Source organism: Lissotriton helveticus, chromosome 1_1, assembly GCF_964261635.1.
Source record: "Lissotriton helveticus chromosome 1_1, aLisHel1.1, whole genome shotgun sequence".
NCBI lineage: Eukaryota > Metazoa > Chordata > Amphibia > Caudata > Salamandridae > Lissotriton > Lissotriton helveticus.
This window is the reverse complement of record NC_136057.1, coordinates 855,710,143-855,730,239: the sequence shown is the minus strand read 5'-3', so window position 1 is coordinate 855,730,239 and position 20,097 is coordinate 855,710,143. Positions and strand designations below refer to the sequence as shown.

At 44.9% G+C, this 20,097-nt stretch overlaps 1 protein-coding gene across 2 annotated transcripts in view; it reads left to right on the top strand.

The window, feature by feature from the left end:
* The window catches only part of SLC38A4 (solute carrier family 38 member 4), a 222,491-nt gene that overhangs the window by 179,503 nt on the left and 22,891 nt on the right, over positions 1-20,097 (top strand). For both annotated transcript variants that reach the window (XM_078675373.1, XM_078675364.1), the window contains exons 14-15: positions 8,620-8,764; positions 13,008-13,105. In XM_078675373.1, coding sequence (XP_078531499.1) covers positions 8,620-8,764; positions 13,008-13,105 — 243 coding nt within the window. The remainder of the gene's footprint in view (positions 1-8,619; positions 8,765-13,007; positions 13,106-20,097) is intronic.

Genomic DNA, 20,097 nt, shown 5'->3' with positions numbered 1-20,097 from the left:
AAAAAGGGGGTGGGAGGGCGGTCCAAATTTCGCATCCCTACCTCGCCTGGCGGGCGAAAAGTGCACAACTTAGAACATTGGAGCCCAACGCTCGCGCCTCGCGCTCACCAGCCAATCCCTGCGGCCCCCTGCCAACAAAGCGGGGGAGGGGCGTACAATTGCCCGAAATCGCCCAGGGGCGAACACTCTGCGAGTTTCACCGCCAGGAGCCCCATCGGGCAATGACCACGTCCCAGACCAAAATGGGGTAAAAGGCCACTTTATTAGACAGGTAGGCAATACACAATATAAATGCATAACGATCATAATATAAACATTTCCCAAACTAACACCCCCATCCCCTAAGCCATATCCCCATGTCAACTATTTCCCCACCTTGTTCAGCCTAAACCTCCTCCCCAAACGCCTATCTCCATCTCCTGCCTACCTCTTGACTCCAACTTCTCTTCCCTGCTTCCCTCTTTCGGAACCCATTCCTAATGCCCCCAACCCTTCCTGCCTGTCTTGATTTCCTCCAAATCTGCCACCAGGATAAAGCCTATCGCAGGTGTTTTTCCTGCCCCCCCCCCACATCTTTGTCAGCTGTTATGATAGAAATATTTTGTGACAAACCACTGTCGCCAAACAGGATGAATCTTTATTCAAATATGAACAATTTCAAAAAGACAGAAACCAACTATACTGTCTCCATAACAGTAAATAACTGCATCACAATAAAGATATAAACAGAAAAAAACTACCACCCCAAAAACTAATGAAATTTAACGAGAAAAAGGGATTAATGTAAACAGTTTGCAATAAATTTTGATTGGGGGGGGGAGGTAGGAAAGAAAAAAAAGTGAAGGAGGGAGAGGGGTGGGGAAAGTAGAGTGACAGAAAGGGTGAACTGTTAGACAAAAAAGGAACAGTTGCTGAAAAACATGCATGTATATGTATGCTGTCGCTTAAACATCATATTCTCAACACCATGTATTTAAATTTAAAATCCCAGCAATCATTTCACTTATGTTCAAAATATACATTTTGTTTCCAATAAAAGACAAGTGAACTCCGTTATGTTTAAAAAACTGAAAATCTTCCTTATTAAACCTCATCATAAACCAACCAATGTATACCATTGCGAAGCAAAAACTTTGTAAATCACAATTAACTTTCTGTCTTACTCGTTCTACAGCGGTGAAACTGTCCGCCCCTCTCCATATTTTGCGGGGCTTGAGAGCTGTGAGGATGAGTTGAGTTCTGCGCCATGTCTTTGATAAGACTTCAAGATCAGTTTTAATGTCTATCAACAGCCCCAAACCTGACAATCGAGCCAGGTCATTTTCTCCAAGATGTATCAAAACCAATTCCGGCATTATTTTAGAGGATAACTCACTTATTAGCGGCAAAAGCTGGCCACATTTCATACCGCTTCTTCCCCACCATGATAGAATGACTTCATTAGAAGAAAAACTCAGATTCTTGCCAAAGTGCCGTTTTTCTGCCTGGGTGGCTGCCCATTTGATGAAGGAATGGCCAATTAGCCATACTTGCTGGTGCGAGTGTTCCACACCTAGAAAGAAAAAAACAATTAATATCCCTGCCCTTAAATGTCATGTTCCAGTTTACTGATGTAGCGAAAAAAACAATTGGAAGACCATCGCCCTAATTTCTTAACGTCACCAAAGGAAAAACCCCATATGGCCGCTTCTGAGGCCACCCCAATGCGAAAAAAGTGTGTACCAAATTTTTTGGGGTTCTCACCAATACTCTTCAGAGACTTTCTTAGTATGGCTAACAATTGTGATGCTTTGAGTTGTGAGCCATCTTGATAACGAAAAAGAAATATTGAAACCGCACCTCCTATGTTTAAAAAATCAGACCATGCTTTTATAGGGCAGAGAAACCCTCATATAGCCTGCAAGATCACCGTTGAACCTCTACCCGTCTGGTCAGTTTTTGAGTGCTCTAGGAAAATTTCAATGTGTGAATGAAGCCGAGATACCTGTGTTGTCTTTAAGTCATCGTTAATGGCAGTACCCAGTAGTTCTGACACCCCGAAAGCTCCAAAATAGAGCAAGACCATGCAAAATTTATTCAAATGGAACTCAAATTCAGAAAAACAAATCTTGGGCAAAATTGTGATTATCTTGGATAACAACTTTAGCGATAAAGTATCTCTCTGGTATGAACCCCTCTTTTTTGTCTTGGACCAACCTTGTAGCATTCTCTTACCCATCTCACCTGCTGAGGGCTTATATCCCCAGAATGATTTCCCATAGAAGGAGATATCTGCTAACTTGCCAGCTATAGTGGTGGAGGAAACGTTCTTTTTGATATTAAGCATAATAAATTGTACTACATCCTCTCTACGCTGTTGTAAACCCACTCTATTGCAAATTCTAAACGTAGCACCTGAATCTAAAAATTCCAGCCAAGCTCTTCTGTAAGCCAATTTGGGGCTTTTTGCTAGGGAGTTCTCGACGAGCTGATTGGCATTCATATCCCCAAATTCCATATCTCGCTGGGAATGGTAGTCCTCCGAAAGTCCGCTCTGGGCGCCAAACCACGGAATCTCTCCCACTGAAAACAAGACAGGGCATCCGCGATATTATTTGCTATGCCTGCAATGTGTTTAACCTTGAAGACAATGTTAAACTTTAAACATCCTGGCATAAATATCTGTAACATCTGTTTGTCTTTCGCCTTCTGCCCATTTACTAAATCCACCACTGTCTTGTTATCAACATTAAATAGTACTGTTCTGTTGGCCAGTTTGTGACCCCATACTGCAAGATCCACTATAAGTGGAAAAAATTCCAAGAAGGCAATACTCTTCTTTTCGGCAACCCAATTTCCCGGCCATTTCTCCGCACACCACTTACCATCCCAAAAGAGGCCGAAACCATGGGCACCAGAAGCATCAGAAAAAAGTTGCAGTTGCCAGACAAAATCTTCGTCTAAAGACCAAAGTGTTATGCCATTGAAGTCTGATAAAAATTTAGACCAAACCTCGAAATCCGCTCGCATGTGTGCTGTGACCCTTATTCTGTGGTGGGAGAGCTTCATCCCTGACATAGAGAAACCAAAACGCCTGCAAAAGGACCTGCCAGCACGTATGACCATACAGGCAAAGTTTAGGTGTCCTAGTAAACATTGTGCTTCCACCAAAGTAAATTTTTGTATGGTGCGTGCATGGTCTAAGAGCCTTGTTATTTCTAATATCTTCCCAGTTTATCTGCAAAAAGTTTAAAATCATGTAAAGCAGCTGCACATTGATGGGAATTGGCTGCGCCCATAAAAAGAAAATCATCCAGATAGTGTGTAATGCCCTTATGTCCTGGGTGGAAAGAAAAGCATCACTGAAGAAAATAACTAAATGCCTCAAATAATTTGCATGAGATGGCACAGCCCATAGGAAGAGTCTTGTCAACAAAATGTTGCCCTTCAAAAAATATGCCTAGTAATGAAAAGTCAGATGGGTGTACCGGCAGTAACCTGAAAGCGGGCTGAATGTCACACGTGGCTAACTCTGACCACTCCCCCGTTTTCCTGATCATAACTAAAGCCGAATCCAACGATTCAAAATGTACCATGGAGTCCTCTTCGGCAATGAAATCATTGACAGAATAACCTTGTGGCCATGATAGATGTTGAATCATCCTGAACTCGCCCTCAGTCTTTTTTTGGACTACGCCTAGCGGAGACACAATTACATTTTCCAGGGGGCAATAATTAAATGGACCTGCCATTCGGCCTTCTTGAACCTCCGTCAGTAATTTCTTCCTGACTATGTGTGGAAAAGTATTGGCAGATTTCAAATTTTGCGCAAATCTGGGGCTTCGTGGGCCTTGGTATCCTAGCTTGAAACCTTCTAGAAACCCCATTGTAATAGAGCAGCATCCTGTGTGTCTGGGTAGAACTGTAACCAGTTACATAAAATATCCACCTTTGATTGGTGTAAAAGCCCTTGTTACCAAACTGCGTTGTAAACCATCTTCCTCTGCCGGGGAAACCGTTCCCCCAAGTTGTCTGTTCCCCGAAACATTGCATGACTGTATGTTTGCCACCGCACCTGGAACATTCATGTTTGTATTTGCAGGCGTTTTTAATGCAGTACCCTTTATTGAAATTCCAGCATGCACCGGAGACCATTGTTTGAGGTCTTTTCCATGCCTCCACCCCCCTCCAGGTTGGGTCTAAACTGAAAGGGCCGGTAAGGGACCGCCAATCCACTGGCTGAGTGCATGGATGGGGGTGGCCTTTGATGGTACAGCCACTGTATCCAAAGCTCATTGTCAACCTCCCCCCATGGTTTGCCCGGCATTAATGCTAACCGGGCCCTAAACTCTTCATCATAATGAAGCCATTCGTATTCCCCAAATTCAATCGCCGCCTTCCTAATGATATTGAGATACTTAAAAAGAGATACTGCTCTAACTGCAAATTTCTCACAATAAATGCTAGCGAATATGAGAAAGGCGGAAGTCCACGAGTCTATATTTGTTGGTACCCTCGGCCGTTTTGAAAGTTCCCAAGCTTCTTCTTTGGAGCCCTCTTTCGCTTGTATCTCCCAGTGAAGAAGCCTAAAAAAGTCAATGAATTCCCCTTTCCATATCCTATACGCTTGATGCCTGACTGGTACGTTCCTACTGCCCCTTATTGTGCCTGACAGTATTCGCCCTCGTTGGACTGCAAAACGTCAGATTTCGCCATCAGAACCATACTTTTCTCCTGTAAATTTAGTAATCTGCGTTCATCAGTAATTTCTTGTGGTATCCACATCCATTGATCGTGTCCCTCAGGGCCCTTGGATATGGTAAACTGATCAGCGCCCTTCTGACTAGAAATATCCAACAAAACAGGAACAATTTTAAATTTCCTTGCCTCTGTGTCAATATCAATGTTTGGGTAAGAAACGTTTTTATACAAAATAGAATCTCCATTTTCATTAGATATAACAGGCGATAAACACCTGTCAGTCTTTAATCTTTGTGAAATGTCAGTATTTCCACCCTTATTCATGCCGAAAATGCAAATATCCTAGCTAGATGTAATTACTTTAGCATGCAGGCTGGGCCTATTCGCCTTCTGGCCACTAGATGGTGAACTTGTAACAATGGAGGCTTTTTGAGAAGAAACTTGCCTCTGTATCGTACGTTTTTTAAAGTTTGTTTTTCTATTGACTGAAAAGGAGGGCACTGCGCGTGTGCGCGTCCTGCCCCTCCTCCCTCATGATGATATTGGTACTCTGTGAGCAGACGGGGACCCTGAGCTGGCACCGATGGCACCAATCCGGGGGGCGTGCTGATGAGGCCAATGGGGGGATAGATAAGGGGCAACAGGCCCAGAGGGGCCATACCTCCCCTGCCTTGCAGGGCAGGAGCGGAAGGAATGCAAGAAATATAGGAGAGGAAGGAATTACGAAAGGTGGAGAGAAGGCGCCGACCACACAGGCCATTGCGATGACACAGGGCAGGGGCGCACGGAGGGAGCCAAGGGGAGGGGAGTTGGCCTAGCGGCTAGGGCGCTCGACCTCGAATCAGGAAAAATGGGTTAGAGTCTCGGTAATGTCGCTAAACCTCCTGTGATTCTGGGCAAATCACTTAATCTCCCCGTGCCTAACAAAACGAAGGTGTGTCCTCATGTAACGTAACTGGTGCTATGTAAGGCGCTCTGATACCTGGTTCGGTTCGAATCAAGTTTGCGCTATAAAAAAAAAAACTCTGCAAGCGCGGCCTACCACCCGGGAAAAGTAGAGGCAATGCTCCTGCAGGCCCCTCGGGAAGCCTCATGGGGGGGGCACCGAGGGAGAAAAAAGGGAAGAAGACATCCTCATGAAGGATAGAATGGGTAGATGCTCAAGTCGGGCCAACCTGTGGGGGGTGATGGTCTTGGCAGGGTGCAAACAAGGAAGGACAGGACGTAGTTGGGGGGAGCCGCGGGGAGACAGAAGCCTCCCAGACAGCGTGGCGAAGAACTACGCTGATATTGGTTGGTACGGAGGCACACCGGAGGGCGGTGTGCCAGAATAGGTCCACTCACCTTCAGATGCCTCACGGCTGTGTGAGTTGGCCTAGGGACAGGTGTGTAGGACCACTCACTCTGGGATGCCTCACGGCTGGGAAGGAAGTTGTCCTACCAAAGATGGGGGGGTAGCAAACGGAGACGGCGCTCGCAGCCCAGCCCCTGCCGGAAGGCAGGACACAACAAGAGTCGGACAAGGTAGCAAGGTGGCCTACTCCGGGACAGAAGCTACTCCCTCCCCGTGCAAAGTGAGTGCAAAACCAACCTACCAAAGAGAACGACCTAGAAGGGCCAAGAGACAATTATAAGGAAGTTTGTCAGGACAAAACATTACAAAATATGCAAAGTATATACATGTTTCCTTGTAGTCCTGATAAACTGCGGCCAACAAATTACCACTACGAGACGAATGTGTACGTTGGCTTTTCTTGTCCTGATATGGACAAGAAAATTTTGCATTTGCCCATACAAGTTTCTTGTATGGGCAAATGTGGTATACATGTGGGAGTGGGGCGGAGTGCGGGGTTTATTGAAAGTGATTAATCGAAAACCAATTTCTGCTCTCGATAGATTTCATTATGTTTATTAATAGTGCCTTCACACAGACATTTTCAAATTGGAGGTACCACGTTCTCCGGAGAGACAACTACACCCTGTAATTCAGTGCCTGCCGGAATAAGAAGTATCGACACCAACCTTAAATTTCAAAAGACACTAAGAACATGGCTGTTCTCTTCACTATTAAACGCTAGTCACTAACACTGATATATTGTATTTAAACTGCAATGTGGGTATGCCTGGGCACGTCCTTTCTCCCACTCTGCAGCACTTCATGCATATGTGTTGTGACATGTACCTCTCCATGATTGAAGTGTTTTCTCATCATGCACCTCAACCAGCTACTGCATATAGGTCATTCTACCCCCTTCAAAACACACACCTCTGAAAGGATACCCAGGAGGGGTTGAGATCACGGAGCACTTTGTGGCACTATACACAAGCTGCAATACAATATTTGCAATGGATGGTGCAAGCACAATTACACATCAAACCTAAAAACAACAGGCCAACAGGAGAATTAACCAGATTGCATCAGCGTTACTTAAGCCCTTATAACTGATTGTCTTTGGGTACGGGGGGATTGGTATACTGCAAACTGGAAAGTTTATCAACAGGCCGCTTAATCTGAAAACCAGGGAGGACTGATGAAGCTGCGAGACTTACCCTTAGGCCTGTTATTTTGAAAAAGCCAATATGCTGGGCCACTGTTCATCATATCAGCTTTTATGACTGACTTTGCCTCAGCACCATCAGCTTTTCAGCCTTACTGGCCTTTTGCGAATCACCCATTTGTCCTGCACGGCGGTGCGTGACTGGGTTTGGCAGGTGAGGCTGTTTCTTCTGTTTTTTTTCTCAAAAGCAATAATTCCAAAGAGGGGATAAGCAAAATACATATATCCTTTCATGCTGGGAGGGGTGAAAAGACCACACCAACGGGTTATTGCTTTAACACTCGCCAAAGTGCAGCTCCTGCGGCCTTGGGGCTGCTTAAGCCAATCACTGTCTGACAGCCAGAGTGCATCTCTTGAGCGTTACCTAGTTACCGCTGACCTTTTACCTACATCCTGTGCATCTTTCGAATGAGGGCAGGCAGAGTGTGATGTCACAGCTCCCGAAAGCAGGTAGATCGTCGTTCCTGCTCCTGTTCCTTTCTCATAACCATCCTCCTCCTTAACCCTTGAAACAAGAACTTCATACTTATTGGCGAGTGCTGAACTTTAAAAATGGCGGTGTGTAATACACAGCGGACATTGTACTGAGCAGTTGAGCGGTGAGTGGAATTGTCCCCTTGATAGTTTAACTATAGGAATATATACACTGTTGAAAAGAATGGAGGCAAATTGGTCATTTTACAGCAAATCCTCCAAGGAAATGGTTAAAAGCAAAGTTGCAATGAAATAAAATATACATGCCAGCATTTCAGAACAGGAAAATGGGAATTTTTGAAAAACAGTCGGGGGAATTTATTTCCTTCACTGACTTTTGTTGAAACTGCGGCAATTTCAGCCTGGTGAAAGCCATTTATGGATGAAAAAATCTGGGAGTCTCCCACTGGATTCGTGTTTTTTGCTGTGTATGGTTCACATACATCTCCGTCCCTTTTTAGTTATGTGACTTCAAATTTGCTTTTTAGCCAAAATGCTTCTTATATGTACCAAAAATCCATAGATCATTACAAATGGAAAATCCAAAAATAGATCAATAAATCAAATAATCAACATAAAATCCATAGTAGTAAAAAGCATAGGTCAAACTTTTTTCAATTGCACTGTAGTCGGTGTGAAGAGGGGCCCCGTGATTAAGCACGCCACCCTAGCCCATGGTATGTATATATATATATATATATATATATATATATATATATATATATATATATATATATATATATATATATATATATATATATATATATATAATGGAACTTGCTACAAAAGTGACAGAGCAATCTATCTTTCTAGATGTATGTATTAATAATATATGTGAATTAATAAGCAACATGTACAAAAAAATTGTATTTAACATCTCCCATTTTATTTACTTTTTTATTCACAGATTCGAACATCAGTCACTACCATGCTGTTTCCTGGCAGGCAATTTAACTGGATCAGGCACATTTTGATAGCAGCAATTATCCTAGCTTTTAACAACCTTCTGGTAATATTTGTACCAACAATTAAGGACATATTTGGTTTCATAGGTAAGATGACCAAAAACGAATTCAGGCTACTTTAAATTCATAACGAAAAAACTTCCAAACTAAATGTATTTATGGCCTTTCTGGGCGGAACTCTGAAGTTGTTCATGTTGCAGAAAAATACATTATTTAGTTGTTGTGTTTATAGTAGTTTCCACTTAGAATTTAAGGAGATCTATTGGGGAGCAATGGTATCTTTCAAACAGATGTATAATTTCGTTCAGTGTGGCAGTCCAGACTACTTGTGCTGAGATTATGTCCTATCTATGCATTATTAGGCAGATGCGACATTCTTGCCAGTGAAACTGCATTCTGCGACTTGCATTTCCGTTTTCCCTATTATAAGTATAGGTTTTAATGTCCCTCCATAAAAGAGATGGTGCTTAAAAGTCTGAGATTATTTGGAAGAATTAAACCTGGCTACCTGGAATCTGTGGATTGCGAACCCCTGACCACAGTCTAATTTGAAGCAAATTTTGCATCTGGAAAGTACATAGGGAACAGGAACTCTTACTATCTGAGTGGAAACAGGCATTCTAAAGTAATGTACAGTGACACATTTCAAAGAAAGAGTCGAAGAGATAACGTGTTTGCTGTGTTGATGTCATTATAAGCACACGTTTCCCACTATTTCTCTTAAATACGAAAACATCTCGAAAGAGCAAGGGGTAAAGTTATTCCAGCTGTCTGTCTATTTTCCGACTTCCCACTAGTTCCATATCAGCGAGCTGTCTCTCTCTGATGCCCTTAGAGAGAGGCTGTACTAACGTGTGCTGAGACATATGAAGGTCTCCTGTGGCTAAAGTGCAAACATCTCATAGAATATCCCCTCCCGTCTTCTGAAAGAAGTAATTACAATGTACTGCTGATCACCTGGCTAGGAGTTGATTTCAGTGGGGACTGACTTGAACTATTCCAGGTGGTGGACACCCCCTTTCGGGATCTTCGTCTCAATTCTCAGCCCACAGGCCTCTGGCATTGCCCTGCTTCACTGCAGTAGTAACAGGACAAGGTCAATACAGACTTTTATACTTTTACACGAGGACACGTTTTAGCCTGAAAGATCAAAGGAATGCCACGATATACATATTTGGGTCTTTACATGTGGCGCATAACCCTCCACTCAATGTCTACACTAAACATCTCTCCTCAGCTTCAGCACAGCCTTTCTTTCCATACTCTGGCAGCCCATTACTTCTGCACCACTCACTTCTACGTGGCTCATCCAGTCTCTGCCTGTGCAGCTTTTCCGACACTCGGTAACCAGGCAGCAGTACTCCCTCACTCACTTCTCCCTCAGTAATCGTGCAGCGGCACTCCTTCACTTACTTCTCACTCAGTAACCATGCAGCAGTACTCCCTGACTCGCTGAAGCAGTACTCCCACACTCACTCCTCACTCAGTAACCGGGCAGCGATACTCCCTCACTCACTCCTCACTCAGTAATTATGCAGTAGTACTCCCTGACTTGCTCCCTGGCCAGTAACTGTGCCATGGTACTTCCTCACCCGCTCCCCAGTCAGTAACCGTGCAGCGATACTCCCTCACTCCCTCCTCACTCAGTAACCATTCAGCTGTACTCCCTCACTTGCTTCCCGGTCAGTAACCTTGCAGTAGTACTTCTTCACTCGCTCCCCGGTTCTTAGCCATGCAGCGTACTCCCTCACTCACTACAGAGTCAATAACTCACTCAATCCCCAGTGGGAAACAAGTCACTAGTACTCTCTCACTCGCTCGCCAGTCAGTAATCATACTGTACTCCATTACTCACTCCCCAATCAGTAACTGTGCAGTGTACTCTCTCCCTCACTCCTCAGCTACTAACCATGCTGTAGTTCTCCCTCACTCGCTCCCCGCCAGTAACCATGCAGTAGTACTCCCGCACTCGCTCCCCCATCAGTAACCGTGCAGTAGTTCTCCCTCACTCGCTCCCTGGTCAGTAACCTTGCAGCGGTACTCCATCACTCATTCTCAGCCAGTAACCGTGCAGTAGTACTCCCTCACTCGCTCCCCCATCAGTAACAGTGCAGTAGTACTCCTTCACTCGCTCCCCCATCAGTAACCATGCAGTAGTAATCCCTCACTCGCTCCCCCATCAGTAACCATGCAGTAGTACTCCCTCATTCGCTCCCCCACTAGTAACCGTGCAGTAGTACTCCCTCACTCGCTCCCCCATCAGTAACCATGCAGTAGTACCCTCTCACCCTTGAGTAACCATGCAATAGTACTCCCTCACTCGCACCCCCATCAGTAACCGTGCAGTAGTACTCCCTCACTCGCTCCCTCATCAGTAACCATGCAATGGTACTCGCTCCCCCATCAGTAACCATGCAGGAGTACTCTCTCCCCCTTCAGTAACCGTGCAGTAGTTCTCCCTCACTCGCTCCCTGGTCAGTAACCTTGCAGCAGTACTCCATCACTCATTCTCAGCCAGTAACCGTGCAGTAGTACTCCCTCACTCGCTCCCCCATCAGTAACAGTGCAGTAGTACTCCTTCACTCGCTCCCCCATCAGTAACCATGCAGTAGTACTCCCTCACTCGCTCCCCCATCAGTAACCGTGCAGTAGTACTCCCTCACTCGCTCCCCCATCAGTAACCATACAGTAGTACTCTCTCCCCCTTCAGTAACCATGCAGTAGTACTCCCTCACTCGCTTCCCCATCAGTAGCCATGCAGTAGTACTCCCTCATTCGCTCCCCCACTAGTAACCGTGCAGTAGTACTCCCTCACTCGCTCCCCCATCAGTAACCATGCAGTAGTACCCTCTCACCCTTGAGTAACCATGCAATAGTACTCCCTCACTCGCACCCCCATCAGTAACCGTGCAGTAGTACTCCCTCACTCGCTCCCTCATCAGTAACCATGCAATGGTACTCGCTCCCCCATCAGTAACCATGCAGGAGTACTCTCTCCCCCTTCAGTAACTATGCAGTAGTACTCCCTCACTCGCACCCCCATCAGTAACCACGCAGTGGTACTCGCTCCCCCATCAGTAACTATGCAGTAGTACTCCCTCACTCGCTCCCCCATCAGTAACCATGCAGTAGTACTCACTGACTCGCTCCCCCATCAGTAACCATGTAGTTGTACTCCCTCACTCACTCCCCCATCAGTAACCATGTAGTAGTACTCCCTCACTCGCTCCCCAATCAGTAACTGAGGTGGTGAGGTGTGGTGCAGCGGCCAAGGCAGCTGACTTCGTAGCACAGGGTTCACAGTGAGATCCCCGGCAGCTCAGCTCAGCACCACGTGACTCTGGGCAATAGCTCACTTAATTTCCATGACGGCCCCCAGCGCCTTGAGACCCTTAAGGGTGAGTAGTTTGCGCTTTACAAATACAGATTTTAACTGTGCAGTAGTACTCCCTCACTGGCTCCCCCATCAGTAACCGTGCAGTAGTTCTCCCTCACTCGCTCCCTGGTCAGTAACCTTGCAGCGGTACTCCATCACTCATTCTCAGCCAGTAACCGTGCAGTAGTACTCCCTCACTCGCTCCCCCACCAGTAACCGTGCAGTAGTACTCCCTCACTGGCTCCCCCATCAGTAACTGCGCTAGTACTCCCTCACTTGCTCCCCCATCAGTAACCCTGCAGCGGTACTCGCTCCCTAGTCAGTAACCGTGCAGCAGCACTCCCTCACTCGCTCCCCACTCAGTAAGGGTGCAGTGTACTCTTTATTTGCTTTCTGCAGTGTCTTCACCACACGTATGTATTCAGTCTGTACTGTTTCCCCCTCACTCTCTTTACCTCACTGTGCGCAGAGCTTCTGCCTCCATCTCTTTGACCTCTGCTTTCCTCCCACTTATTGCACCGTGCTTTTCACTCTCTCAGTGCTTGCATTTTGCTTACATGTCAATTGTCTGCCAGTGATATCATGCACTCCTTAATTCATCTCTCCTCACTCTCTGAACAGTGTTTCTAACTCACCCACTGCGTGCACAGTACATCTGCTTCACTCCCACCTGCTGACCGTCTGAAAATCACCTCTATGCTACTCCCTTATATTTAATACAATGTCAAGAACATGGCCGCTGCATTCATGAACGGAAAGGGAATCCATGGCTGTTCACCCAAGCCCTGGGGCATCGAAAGGCTGCTGTGCTACCTGTACTGAAGTGCAATCACTGTGTGGGTGATCATTGTGTGGGTGTAAACTATTAATGGGCTTCTTTTTGAGAAATCAGCTAGTTAAGTTCCCTGTGTACTTCATTATGCTCATTAACTTATCGAAACGTCTGTTTTCCAGGTGCATCCGCAGCCACCATGTTAATTTTTATTCTCCCTGCTGCTTTCTACCTTCGAATAGTGAAGAAAGAACCTTTTAAGTCTCCTCAGAAAATCGGGGTAAGCATAAACTCAATTGCTGCAGTTAAAACGTTGTTACAAATGTGTGTACAAATCCGGCCTCTCATGGCTTAGATTTACTGAAGGACGAGATATTAGACACAGTGGGTTTGGGCAAGCCCAAATCACAGTAACCGTGAAGCCACTCTCACTGAAAGCACACACTTAATGGCATACGCAGACACAAAAGGCCACAAGCCCCAATTCTGCATGGGAACGTTAAGTTTCGGGTCTTTTAGGCTATCAATGTCACGGTATGCATTTGGTCATGCAATATCACTGCCGTGAATATAAATGCACTTCTACCATGGTGCCCTGCGTTTGCCTGGATTTCTTTCCAGAAACCTGGGTTTTTTATTTTTCTTTATTAAAGGAAAAGTTGAAAGCGGCTTCTTGAGTCTTTCACTGGGTTGTCAAACCACGTGAAAGAAAAGAAAGTGCTCATGTTAGATGCGATTTTCAAAAACAAACACTTCTGATAGAAACAAACCCAATTCCAGCTCTTAGATGACAATTTACATTTAATGTACCCCGATTAAACCTGTTCACGCTAACATGTCCTGATTTGAATATTTCCTTTAAAAGTATGCTTCATTTCAATAGTTACACGATTACCCTATATTTGCACTAAGTGTTACAGCTCACTCCATTAAATCTTGCACTTATTGCACTGTAGTCATTGCATCATGTCCTGGTTTCAGTTTGTTCACCAAGTCACCTTCTGACATCAATGCTTCCATTAAGTGCACTGCTCTTGAATCCCTACTCTCACTCTAGCTGTGGCTCACTTATACGCTAGTTTCTCAATGACCTCTCGATTTTTATTATTTTCCCTTCACCATTCTGAATCTTATATATTAGACCAGGGGTCTCCAACCTTTTGTGTAGTGAGAGCTACTTCTGGTCAGTGAAAATCGTTGTGAGCTACTAACCCCCAAGGAACTCTTGCATTTTTCCGAGAGACCCCTCCAGCCCAGTTTCATTGTCTTTAAGCCTAATTTCTTCAGAGCCCATACTGTGGTTTGAACAAAATGCGTTCCCTAGAAACACTCAAAGGATTGACTTTGGATTTGTGTTGTCAAGAGTCGACCCATTGCAAGTAATAGTGCACCCCTGCTAGTATATCAGTCCCCCTCCCATAGTTGCTTATAAAATTACTGAATGATAATGAGCTTTCCAACTTCATCACAAACAACCATTCCATCTCTCATCCTAATTTCACCCGTGAATCATCTCACTTAGCATGTGTTCTGAGTCTGTTGGCAAGTTGCTTTCATACCCGGCCTATTCCATGTTCTGTAAAAAGTTTGTTCTGAATGTAATAAATATTCAGGAGCCAGGAAGTATTTGCTCCACTGTAAGCACTTTGGAATATGGGGAGTTAAGACTAAGCAGGCTTTGTTGTTTATGTTCACTTTATCTAACACAGGCCTGCTTGAACATAAAGGCTCAGTATAAGCGTAGTTGGTAATTAGCTGGAAAGATAATTACTTGTGGTAGGAAGGCCGAGGCTTTGGGTGAGGGCTACATTGTGGAAATAGAAAGGGTGCAGAAAGGGAAAGATACATTGTGGTAGGATGAGCGCTCCCTACAGGTAGGGGGAGTTTGGTGATAAATGCAACGACTAGCTCCGGTATCAGCGATGTTGGCACTAGATAGGTAAGGACTTTGGGGCATATTACCAAGCAATAGCGATAATTATCGCTAATGCTTGGTTAGAGAAAAAAATGTACCGGCGAATTTTATCGCAGATAAACCTTGGTATTACCAAGGTTTATCGCAAATGCGATAAAAAACGGCCGCAATGCATGAATATCGCTGAAAAGTCAGCGATATTCATGCATTACCGAGCTAATGCTCTTAGCCATGTTATCCACCTCCCATTGGATAACATGGCTAAGAACTGCTCCGGGCAGGTGTTAGCTTTTGGAGATATTCGCGCTTAGCGTGAATATCTCCAAAAGTTGGTAATAGGAGATAGCGATGTTAGCGACTGTTTCCAGTCGCTAACATCTTGGCATGCCCACTTTGCATGCCATTAGTGATAAATAACACTGACATGCAAAGTGGGGCCCAAGATGGTCGCTATCTCCTACTAGCTGTCACTAACTGGTGTTAGCGACAGCTAGGTAATAGGGAGATAATTTTATCTCTGCTTTCTTGGCTTTCAAAGCCAAAAAAGCGGAGATAAACCCCCTTGATAATATGCCCCCTGGTGTGGCAGTTGCAAGGTGGGCGCTATTGAAGAGGAACAAACTGTGGCAGTTGCAGGGTGGGTACTGTATGGAGAGGTAAATGTTGGTACTATTAAGGAACCGGGGCTTCATGAAAAAGAAGCAAAGTTGGTGCCACATGTGCAGTAGCAGGGGGCAATAGTGTAGGGACTTTGGCATTATCGCAGGAGCACGGGGTGTGAGCTGCACACGTTATTGGGAAGGCCTTGTCACTTACACCTATTTATTACTATCACTGTAAGATTAAGCCCGAGGCTTTTTACCCTGTAACTGACACCTATTGTACGTGCAACACGAACCGGCCCTGCAACGATGAATGGGCCAGTCCTCACCCTGACTCTCAAGGCAGCTCTCAGAAACTTGCAGTCACCAACCCATTTCTGAAGTAAACTGAGAGCAGAACATAAATGTGCCCATCCTTTCAAAGACGCAAGTGCTGGAAAACTGCTGGCTCCAATTCAAAATGTAAGACATGCACAACACTCAAATTCTTATACATCGGAACAACCAAATATGCCTGTTGTAGAAAATTCACCCTCTCCCTCAAACCCAACACAGAGTAAAGTTAACAGTCTGAATCGCGATCTCGGATCCACCCAAACCACCTACCGACAGGCCAAAGGCTCTAGTAGTCTAGAGAAGGAAATTGTTTAAAGATGTCCTTCTCTAAGGTACGCTCAAGAACGGTGTTTAGGAGCGTCTTCCATACAAATATACATACTCCTGTTTTTTGATTTATAGCTCTTGCTGGTACAGGTTAGTCAGTAGCCTTTAAATATGTCACAAGTCTGCGTTACCCATGTTATCGACTTTAGGAAGATTAAAGGCTAAGTTTGTCTGACCACACTGAAGCCTCACCCAGCTGGCGTGACACACATCCTGTCAGCAAGTGCCGGTACCTCCTGCGTCCCTCCAGGTCTGTGCTGATAAACCCCATGCATACCCACTGAGTAAGCTTGCAGGCACACTCTTTTTAGACACCAGAGGACAGGTGTTGGGGTGGAGAAATGTCTCCTGAATGGTTCTGGAGAGCATAGGACCTGCCTCCTCCAGGTCATCAGAGGAAGGTGTGCAGATTTGTGGCCCCCGCCTCAGCACACTTGACGCGCTGGATTCAGCATATGTGTCACGGATTGAGAACCAGAAGAGGGTTCAGTGGTTTGGAGCAGTGCACTCCTCGAGTTTTACTACCACCAGCTCCCCGGGCCTAATCTACGGGCGCTGACAGTGGTGGCAGGGAGATGAATGAAACTGCCAAGGCAGGTCATCTTACCTGACCCTTACATCGATGCCTACCCACAAGGGAGCCATTCAGCCTCTTGAGAGGGGGGTGGATGGCAGCACTGGGCAGTGTCTGACTCAGACATAAATGCTGTAAAAAGGGTTCTCATTCCTAACGCTACTACCAGTTATTTTCTTAAATTGGCATCCACCTGACTTGAATAACATTAAACAACAGAGTTAATACCGCAGAGCGGCTTCTCCTATTATCAGGCTCCCATGACCAACGGCTTCATGGCGAGAAGACTGTCCCTGGCCTAGACATTGATGACAGGACCCTGCATGATGGAGGCTTACACATGACGGTGGAAGGGCGAGATTTTGATCGATACCTTATCACTATTGATCTAAACCCCGATCTGGTCGACTGAACCTTTGTTGCCTGTCATTGAAGGAAGAAAGTGCCTCTGTTACCAAGCTAGTTCACCCAATAAAGGACCCCGCTCCAAAAGATCACAAACAACTTCTAGCTTTCAAAAGTTTATTGTAAGGATAGGATAAGCTGCAAATACAGGCATCTCAGAATGAGATTCACGAGATACACAGGTCCAACTACATACATGTGCTCTCTGAAAGCCCTCAGACGAGCAACGGAAATTACCAACACAAGTTCTAAGAATAATAAAGCTATCAGCATTGACGCATATCTCTCCTTCATTTAAGTTGGAGGAAAACACACAGGTTAGGCTGTCCCTACCCTGCTCTAGATGGTATCCCTACTTAACCAAGTCTCAACCTAACAAAAGGTGTCAGCAGTGAATGACCCCCAAGGGAAGTCACTCACTCTAAGTCTCTTGGTGAAAACCTATAGTTCTCCAGTCATGACCCCTCTCCGCCTACCCATCCGCTCTCTAAAGGGTCCTCAGGCATCTGCTCTAACTCCACCCAGGGGTGCTGTCCCTAATACAAAACAGTCAACAACATTTGAGACGCCCCTCATGAGACGCCCCTCACGTGGTGTAGCTTCTGGCTTTTTCCATGCTGCTTTGTATTGGGCCTCATACGTTGGAGTTGACCTTGCTTCTCAGACTCTTCTCCGGCCCGCTGATACCCCTTAAACATTCCGGAACCCTCCTCCATGTCTGGGCCGTCTACTGAACAGACCTCTATTCATATTATTTATAATCGGATCCTCCCTTTTCTCTTGCAGACAGACATCTGCAGCCAAGAACCCAACTCTCATAGACTTCCAAAAAGGTTCGCAACATTTCTCGGCCCAGACATGTACGTGTAAATCAATGTTAAAACATTTCAGGCCTACAGCATTTCTCATAATGATTATAGCATTCAACTTCTTCATTAATTAAAGCATATTAATACTCTTATTCTATTATTCCGTAAACACATCTATAAATCATGGCCCATTAATGCAATGACCAAAACATTAGTTCATCTATGTCGTGAAAAGAAACACCTTCCCCTTCCCTTCTAGCTCTGGCCCTGAGGCCTACCACATTCTGCGTTTAACCACATGCCATCTTACATTTTAGCAGCTACACGACATGGATTCAGGAATAATCACATCTAATAAAATCATATAGTGTCACACATTTCTGTATTAGTTCCACTTCTACTTAAATCTCTACATTAGCTATACATTCAGAATATAATTGCAGATACTACTAGCACTCATGGCATTTCTCCTCATGATTTGTGCTTACTACGGGTAAGTGTGATGCACTCATACATTTAGGTCAGTTTGCGCTCTCTCAGTTCCCCCCTTTGATGACCTCTCGGGGTCATCACTAACATTTAAACTGCAGTTATTGCTAGCATAACTTGTCTCTGCGCTTCCAGAGCCCTCAGACTCCTGTACTGATTATCTTGTATGGCAGCCAATCTCTGCAGCTGCTCTCTTTGGGCCCTTTCTGACCTTCTTGCTCTGTACCATTTGAATACCCTCACCAATCCCCACAATATGATCCCACAGATCAATATTATGATGATAGGTTTTAGTATATACCACACAAAGCTTTTGCCTAAGGTGGAGATCCACCCTCCAACTTCACTCATTCCGTGGCCCACCTTTTCCCAGACATTTTCTCTACTCAAGTCTTCGATCTCCTTGTGAATATCAGTTATGTTCCTAATAACTTTCTCAAGGGGCTTCGAATTGTCTGGAATGTAAGTACAACATTCCTGGACCTTCAAAGCCTTACAGACTCCGCCCTCTTTTGCTAGTAGGACGTCTAACGCAAGACGGTTCTGAAGAACCATAGCCCTTATCGATTGCATCTCTCCTTCTACCAGCATTAAGGACTGAGCAGTGCTGGCAGACAACCTGTCGACGACTGTTGCCAGTCGTCTAATTTTAACATCATTAAGGATTAGTCCCAAAAGAGGGAACATAGCTCCAAAGACATCTCCAACCATTTCTGCATCTCCTATATCTCTCCTTCCCCTCGATGATGTCTTGCCCTCGATGATCACTAAGTCTTGTGCATGATATATTTTGGGGAAGACAATTGCTAGGTAACATGATCCATACCAGTTGTCAGGTAGTCTCACGTAGGCATTTCTTCCACATACAAAATACACATTTGGAATCACTTGCATTCCCTTCAGGAAATCTTTAGTATAGTACTCTATATTGAAAGCATGTTCACAGTCGACTTCTCCCACGTATATATTTTCATAATACGTTTTGGCTCGGTGAAGACATAGCTTTCCTCTCTGCGTCTTATCTAAAGCTATTGGACCACTACTACCCTTTCTCTTGTGTGCCTTCTCTTCCTCGGTCCAATCTGTTTTCCATTGTCCTGATTTTTTCAAAATCTTTTGTCTCCTGTAACGATCATCCACCTGCCCTATGAACTTCTTCTCGACTTCTGACACTTTGCATGTCAGGTTATTTCTACGGGCATGTGAAGTATCTAAGGTAATCCAAGGAATGAAGAACTTAGCCAATCTGTCTTCACTCTTCCAGTAGTCCCATTTGTTCATCTGCTTATAATTTGGGACTTCTGGCAACACTGAATCATAATTGGAGAAATAGTATTCAAAACTATCTCTCTCATAAAATATACTAAGCAGTAAGCTACATGTAATGCCATATGTCAGCGGGAGGTGATGATATCTAATGCCTTCATCTACAGACGCCGGCAACTGCATGCAGACGTAACAGTCCTTAACCTCCATGGCATCCACGTATTCATATAAGAGTTTAGCATAAGCATTTGACCTAAAGTCTCCTTGGGACTCATCTACGTGTAATCTGCGGGCTTCTGCAGCTAATAACGCTTTCTCTTGAGTGTTTTCCCTTTTCTCACCAGCAACAGTGGGTGTAAGCGTTTCTACAGATTTCACATCAGTTACCTTCGCCTCTTCCTCATGTCCCTTTACATAAGAAATTGTTACCACTAAAGCTATTAATATTATCACTCCTACTATTAGTGTACCTATTATACATTTAGCTCTGCGGTTCTGGGTGCCGGCTTCCATTTCGTCAGACAATATGGCTCTCTCTTATCTTGGCAC